The sequence below is a fragment of the Ochotona curzoniae genome, unplaced genomic scaffold (genome assembly GCF_017591425.1).
Source record: "Ochotona curzoniae isolate NIBS_2020 unplaced genomic scaffold, NIBS_Ocur_1.0 contig_1, whole genome shotgun sequence".
NCBI lineage: Eukaryota > Metazoa > Chordata > Mammalia > Lagomorpha > Ochotonidae > Ochotona > Ochotona curzoniae.
This window is the reverse complement of record NW_024464918.1, coordinates 1342736-1350965: the sequence shown is the minus strand read 5'-3', so window position 1 is coordinate 1350965 and position 8230 is coordinate 1342736. Positions and strand designations below refer to the sequence as shown.

The 8230-nt window shown below is 42.2% G+C and overlaps 1 protein-coding gene across 1 annotated transcript; it reads left to right on the top strand.

Moving 5' to 3' along the window:
• Positions 1-1727: 1727 nt before the first annotated feature.
• On the top strand, positions 1728-4178 carry PCDHB1 (protocadherin beta 1). Its single transcript, XM_040975439.1, has one exon. The coding sequence runs from the start codon at positions 1728-1730 to the stop codon at positions 4176-4178; it is 2451 nt and encodes an 816-aa protein (XP_040831373.1).
• The last annotated feature ends 4052 nt before the right edge of the window (positions 4179-8230 follow it).

Genomic DNA, 8230 nt, shown 5'->3' with positions numbered 1-8230 from the left:
AGGGTTACAGGAAAGTGGGTAAGACTATTATCTCCACATTGTTTCCTTCATGTATCTGAGGTAAAGGGGGATATTAAGGGAGAAGCCCCACCCAGTCTCCCACCCACCCCAGGACCCTGATGTGGGACACGCTCCCCGGGTCTTGCTCAAGTGGTTTTGATAGTTCAACAGCTATGAATTGCTGCCAATCTCGCCACTCTAAGCATGATGAGGTCGTTGAAGAATCCACTGATTGACATAGTCCATCTTAGAGTCTCCGTTTGCCCAGGTTTTCACTGCCAACATATGGCTGAGGTGGTTGATTGACTTGTTCTGTCCTCTGTTTTTTCATGGTTAGGGTTCTGAGTCTGGCCGTTCAATTGGTGATATCCCCAAAGAAACTTTGAGGTGTTTCCAGACCAGATTCTTGTATGTACTAGCAAATACAGGGCCCGCTTTTGATAATAAACACGAGAAAGTGTTGGAAGGTAAGTTCTAGTTCTTATTCTGCCATCAACTGGGCAAGTGGCTTCATCATTTAAAGTGTTAGTTCACACATCTGTTTAAAAAATGGGGGAGTGAGGAAGGTTGAGCCTCATCCTTTGGAGGGAACTGGAACATTTTATGATCCTCTGATCACAAAGGACACCCTTAAAAGGGTTTCTTCTTTGTTTCCATCATGCCATTTGTAATACTTGTAATAATCTCATTTTATTTCCCTTGAAAAATCAAAAGTTCATCTTTCTTCTCTGCTATCTTGCCTTGAAAGCAAGGCAATAGAGTGATATTGGAGTCAGATAAAATTCAATCAAGTTTCATGTGTAATATTTATTAAGTAAGGAATCTTGGGCTGTGACATAACCTTTCCTGCCTCACATTCCTCATCTTTTAAAAGAGAGAGAATGGCTACCTACTAGAGTTGTTGCAAGGATTAAGTTAGATAATGCATAGAAATCTCCCAACATAGTGTCAGCACATAAAAATCATACCTAATAAATATTACAGCCAGCATAAGTGACAAGTCAGCTATTTGCTAAGTATTTGAGGATACTGGGACTAGGTCTGAATTGGTGCACATTAAGAGGGCAGTTGGGCTTGGAATCCTGTTACTACTACCTACAAGACCTCTGATTCCCAAAGGATAACTAACACCTGCCTGTCCTCTCTCCTTTTCCTTTCCGCCACTTCCTCCATCATCCCCAGCCCTCTCCCACATATATTTGGCTCAATCTCCAGAAGACGCTGCAGGGTCCTTGTGCCTCTTCTTGATCTTTGGGCAGACTGTGCAGATCTTGGGCAGTGTGCAGAGGAAGCTTAAGTGTGTCACTGTTTGCCCATGGCTGCTAAGCTCTGCCGGCTAGCAGATGACTTCAGCCTGTGCAAGCATCTTCATTGGCTTCTCAATTCCCATGGGCATTTTATTCCTGAAATGGAATTAGCAGGAGAGTCAGTTGTTGCTTTGGCAACAAACTTTCAACCCTTAGCTAACGCACCAGAGTGAGAACATTTCTATTAATATGTAAGGTAGACTGGGGAGTTGAGTTACTCAATACACATTTTCTTTCAAGTGCAAAACAGCTTAGGGGCTTGGTTAGCCACAGGGTGTCAGGTGGCACGTGCAGCGGTCTATCCTTTGGGCGCTGGAAGCAGCCCCTGCAGGTGGGGACTGGTTACAAAAAAAGTGAAAGTGTATCCGCAACAGGTGGTGGCGGTTGCCGCTGCTGCGGAGAGCGCGCCTGTGGGAACTGATGGCGGCTGCACGCAGAAAACCTTGGCAAAGCAGGCAAGTGGAGTCTTTCCTCCTATTCCTGTGTGTCTCTGTCGGGGGAGCGACAACCATCCGCTACTCTGTGGCGGAGGAAATGGAGAGCGGTTCTTTTGTGGCCAACGTGGCTAAGGACCTCGGGCTGGAGGTGGGGAAGCTGGCTGCGCGCGGGGCGCGGCTGGTCTCTGAGGGCAACAAGCTACATTTCCGGCTCCACCGCAAGACTGGGGATTTGTTTGTAAAGGAGAAACTGGATCGGGAATCACTTTGTGGCAAAGCTGACCCGTGCGTTCTGCACTTTGAAATCGTCCTGGTGGAGCCGCTGCAGTCCTTCCGTGCCGAGGTCAGGGTGTTTGATATTAACGACAATGCTCCGGTTTTCCTAAACAAGGAGCCCCTCTTAAAGATTCCGGAGAGCACCCCCTTGGGCTCGCGTTTTCCTTTGCAGGGCGCCCAGGATCCGGACGTGGGCCTCAATGGTCTCCAAAACTACACGCTGAGCACCAATGCCTATTTCCACCTGCATACCCGCTTCCGCAGCCACGGGCCTAAGTACGCTGAGCTGGTGCTGAATAAACCCCTGGACAGAGAGGAGCAGCCTGAAGTCAACTTGACCATTACTGCGGTGGACGGCGGGTCCCCGCCCAAAGCCGGATCCGCCCACATTCGTGTGGTGGTGCTGGACGTCAACGACCACGTGCCCCAGTTCTCGCGATTGGTGTATCGCGCTCAGGTCCCCGAGGACAGTGCCCCTGGTTCTGTGGTGGCCATGGTGATGGCTACGGACCTGGACGAGGGCACCAACAAGGAGATAACTTACTCTTTGGCTCAAAACTCAGAGGCCATTCTCCAGACGTTTCAGATTGACCCTCAAAGTGGGGAGGTTCGGCTGCAAGGGCCCCTGGATTTCGAAGCCGTTGAAACCTATGACATCGACGTTCAAGCTACCGATGGAGGAGGTCTCTCTGCCCACAGCAAAGTCCTGGTGGAAGTGGTGGATGTGAACGACAATCCCCCTGAAGTGACCATCTCGTCCGTGTCCAGTCCTCTCCCTGAAGACTCGCCACTCCAGACTGTAGTGGCCCTTTTCACTGTCCGAGACCGCGATGTTCGAGTGGGAGGAAAAATCACCTGCTTCCTCAGAGAAGACCTGCCCTTCGTGGTCAGACCCACGTTCCGAAATTCATACTCGCTGGTCACTGACAGAAGCTTGGACAGGGAGGAGGTCCCCGGCTATAACATCACCCTTGTGGCTATGGACACTGGACCACCCAACCTGTCCTCGGAGACTGTAATAGAGGTGCTGATAGCTGACATTAACGATAACTCCCCAGTGTTTCAGAAGGATTCATATGTCTTGACTGTCCGGGAAAACAACAGCCCCGCGATTTTCATTGGTAAAGTCCATGCTGAGGATCTGGATTTGGGTGAAAATGCCCAAGTGACTTATTCTCTGTTGCCTCCGGAAAGCGGGGATCTATCTGTCTTTGCTTATATCTCCATAAATTCAGATAATGGGAAGCTCTATGCACTTAGAACTATGGATTATGAGGCCATTCAAGACTTTCAGTTTGTAGTAAAGGCCACTGACAGGGGTTTCCTGTCACTGAGTAGCCAAGTCACGGTCAGAGTGGTTGTCCTGGATGATAATGACAATCGCCCAATGATCTTGTACCCACTACAAAATGGGACCTTTCCTTGCAATGACCTAGTGCCCAGGTCTGCAGAGGCTGGCTATTTGGTGACCAAAGTAGTGGCTGTGGATGGAGACTCGGGTCAGAATTCTTGGCTTTCATATCAGCTACTTAAAGCTACTGATCTTGGTTTGTTCTCGGTCCAACGTCAAAATGGGGAAATTCGTACATTGAGGCAGATATCTGAGAGAGACCCCATGATGCAAAAACTGACCATTCTTGTTCAGGATCATGGCCAGCCAGCTCTCTCCACTACTGCCTCACTCAACATCCTACTGGTAGATGGCTTTTCAGAGCCCTACCTGCAGTTCCAGGATTCATCCACACATTCCAGAAAGGTAAATCCATCCACTAAATATTTGGTCATATCTCTGGCTGGGCTTTCCTTTCTCTTTCTCCTCTCTGTCACTGTGATCTTTATTGTACACATTTGTCAGAAGATTAGAGAAAGGTTTACTGTTCAAGAGCATTTTTATGATGATTGTAATTTCCCTAACAACCCAGTACAAGGAGGTGGCAATGTATCTTTATCCCAACCTCATCATTATGACATGTGTTCAGTCACTGGTACTGGCAACAGTGAGTTCAGATTTCTCAAGCGCTTTATGCCCAACTTCCCTTTCCCCCATCCTGCAGGAGAGGTAAAAACAGGGACTGACTGCACTTTGCCTCCTGGTTCTAGTAGAAATAGATCCCAGGGGCCAGAAAGCCATACCCAGGTGTCTGATGACTATATGTAGTTCATTGGAATAGTCCTTCAGTGATAGAAGAGAAATATACAATTGTATACCTGGCATGCAAAGGTCTCTCCTCCTCATGGAAATAATAGTGATTGCAGATGGTAACTCTAGAGGGATGCCTAGTTTGGTGAAAGTGAGACATCTACATTGAAGTGTGGCTTACTTAGTTTAAAACGGTGATTCTGGTCCCCAGATAATACACCTGCCTTTGGAATTCTGTTTAAAGAAATACCACAATCTTCAAGGGATCTTCAAAATATTCGTGGAAAATGTGCATTTTCTTTTAATTCTATTTTCCATGAGATTTTTGGAAGCCACCCACATAATACTTGTATGGTACAAACCTTTGCTTTTCCAATTCATCCATGATAGGCAAGGAGTGAATGAGTCATTTTTCTCACATCTGCTGAAACTCATGGGACCTGGAACAGGAAATGTTGAGTTCTGTAGAGATATGCTATAGCATTTTTAATCTTTAAATCCTATTTAGAAAGTAAATAGCTTTAGCTTCCATCTTTGATATATCAGGTAGCTATTAAGTTTAACAAGCAAGGGCATAATTTTTAATTCTGAAATTTCTCAATTGTTCTCCCTGATGAGTGGAGGTTATCTTTGAATCAATATTATGCATGCCATCTTTCATAATCATGGCAATATCTAGTGACTGTTGATCCTCACAGATAATTATGATGGTCGGAGGGTAAAGAAAAATGGATTTAGCTTAGTTGCAAATGTAAGGGGATGGACATGAAGCTCAAGAGATTAAATTTAGGAATAATCTCCAGAATTAAGTTGGATATAGACTGTATTATCAGTTGAAGCCTTAGGCTAGTCTCAAATATTTTTCATATCTAGATGTCTACTTGCTTTATCAATTTTTTGAGCATGGGAAATGAAGATTAGATCAGAATAAACATAATTTAGGTCTGCAGTGGATAATATGTGCTATAGAACACTTATTATATTTTTATTTGTAGTACAATTACCAAAAATAATAATAAAAACAGAAAATTCATTGATATCAATTACATGGCCTTAATTTATACTTTCAGATTTGATGGCAAACCATTCTCCTCCCTGAGTATCTTACAATAATGAGTGGGAAGCAAAAAAATAAAACCAACTATTTCCAGTAAATCATAGGGAAACAAGTGTCTTTTTTAAATTATTTATTTTTAAAAGCAAATTGAGACAGAGAGCCAGAACCAGAGAGAGAGAGAGAAAAGAGAGAGAGAGAGAGAGAGAGAGAGACTTCCACCCATTGGTTCAATCCCCAAATTTCTGCCTTGCCCAGAACCAGGAGTCAGGAATCCAATCCTGCCTCCCAGAGTGACAGGGGCTTAACCACTTGGATCATCACCTTCTGCCTCCCCAGATACAGTAGTAGGAAGCTGGAACCCGGAGTGGAGCCAGAACTGGAACCCAGGCACACTGATATGGGATGTGCCTGTGACCAAGCTTCCCTTAATGTGAACATTACATAAAACTGGAATACAATTATCAAAGTTAAGAAATTAACTTTGGTACAATTCTATGAACTAAATCATGGACTTGTTCAGATTTCACTAGTTTTTCTCCCAATATCTTTTGTCTGTTCCAGGACCCAACCTAAGATTCTGAAGTGCATTTAGTTGTTATGTCTCTTTATTCTCTACCATCTGTGATAGTTTTAGTCATCTTCAGTTCTTCATGATTGAGGCTTTTTGAAGAGTAATTAGCTATAGGATGTCCTTTATTAAACTGTTGTTATTTTATCATGATTAGATGGAGGTTATGCTTTATAGAGAACATACAGATATATTGCTATGTCTTTCTCGATATGCATCATATCAGCAGGAATATAATGTTAATATGTCCTAATCTTAGTGGTACATATTTTTATTATAGTAAGAAAAAATGAAAACACACACAATGGGCTAGCGCAGTGGCACATCAGGCTATTCCACCTTTTGGCTCTGGCAGCCTATATAGTTGCTGGTTCGTGTCTCAGCTGCTCCACTTGTAATCCAGCTCCCTGATTATGTCCTGGGAAAGCAGCAGAGGATAGCAAAGCCTTGTGACCCTGCACCCAACTGGAAGATCTGGAGAAAGCTCCTGGCTTGTGGCTTTGGACAAGCTTAGCTCTGGCATTGTGATCATCTGTATGGTGAACCAGTGGATGGAAGATAGCTCTCTGTGTGTCTCACCTTTTCTCTGCCTTTTAAATAAATCTTGAAGAGAAAAAGCTCATAAGATTTGTCACATAAACAATTTTAAGTGTGCATAGTTCAGTAGTGTTAAAGTGATATTAATCTTGATCACTTGGTTAAGATAATGTCTACCAAGTTTCTCCCTTGTGAAATTACTATTTTCTCTTTGTATTTGATGAATACTTGGGGAAAGATACTCAGAAACTAAGCAAACTAAGCAAACTGATGTTTGCATCCATTGCTGGATATTTCCTGTGGCAATTAATACCATAGCAATTTAATGGCAATTTTCTGTTTCTCTGATTCCTTTTGCAATTAATTAAAATTATTTTGTAAGAAAAACTTGCCATGTCTCTCTCCATGTATTTAGTTACTTCTTCATATGTAGACTCATGAATATTTACTTTAGTATTTGGGTTATAATCCAATGATATTACTATTTATTTGGTTACTCAGCAAGCCCTTTTATGTAAGATGAAGAGCAGATTTTGAAGCCTAAAACTGTCCAAAAGTAACACATTTTTATTATTTTATACGTAAATTACACTAACAGGATTTAAAATGTTAACTACAGCTAAAAGATTATTAAATAGATGTTATACTATAAAATTTAAGATGTATTATATAGATATGCTTATATATTTGTAAATTATTTAAGGTTGATATGCTGAAATTAGAATATAGATATATAATTAATGAAAATGTTATATCTGATTTTGTGTAACTCTCCTAAGCATAAATAAATGTATTATTTCAACATGTCTATGTATTTTTTGTTCTGATTTAAAAATGAAAAGATCCAATTGCTAGAAGCAGAATTTACCCATGTAATTCTCCCATATAAATGTCTATTTTCTGTTGAGTTAAACGTCTTCAAAGTACATATCTAATTGGACACCTGACTTTCAACTATAAGTTTGATTTCATTTCTAAATCCATGTGATACTTTTTAAAAATCATATCAGAATTTTGGTTGAGTTTCTGTAACATTGAGGCAGAATATTAAAAGGTAATAATGTCTGCTTAGACTGAGGAAGTAAGTTTATACTTTTGTGTACTATGTTTTAAGCACAGAAATGAAAGATAAAAATTAGGAATAGAAACTTAAATGATGCAAAATCATAAATTTAACATGGTGAGTAGAGATGAAAACCTTGGACCTTTGAGTTATGGGGTGGGAAGCTGGTACTCGCTGCAATTAGTTTGATTCTCTTGGGAAAACAGAAACAAAACATTTTATCAAAGGAGAATAAAAACCAGGCTCCCTACTTAGAAGCAGAAGTTAGGATGAACCTGTTTTGTTCATAAGAGATGACTGAGAGGCCATCCCCTAAAGATTTCTGAAACTTGGGTGAGCATAATGGTGCAGTGAGTTAAGATGAAGCTGGAGACATCCATGTCCCATGTTGGAGTGCTAGCTGAAGTCCTGGCTGCTCCACTTCCAATTCAGACCCCTGCTCAATGTGCCAGGGAAGTAGCTCAAGATAATAGCGCAAGTGCCTGAATCTCTGATACCCAAAACAGATCTCCTGGCTTCTTGCTCCTGCCTGGTCTAGTGCCAGCTGTTGTGCTCATTTGGAGAGTGAACTAGCAGATGGAAGTCAACCTCTCCATCTGCCTTTCCCTCCCTTCCATCATCCCTCTTTGCTTTCCCCTACCTTCCGTCACTTTGTCTTCAAAATAATAAATACATAAACAAATTTATTTTAAATTTCACAAGCTGTAATCACAGTGCGTTGCAGGCCTGCAAAGGCTAGAGCACTGTGGATGACAGGCTCAATGAAGTAACGCATATTATTTCTGGTGTCATATTGGGCCAAAATCACTACTGAGAAACCTGATTATAGACCATGTCAATGTGGC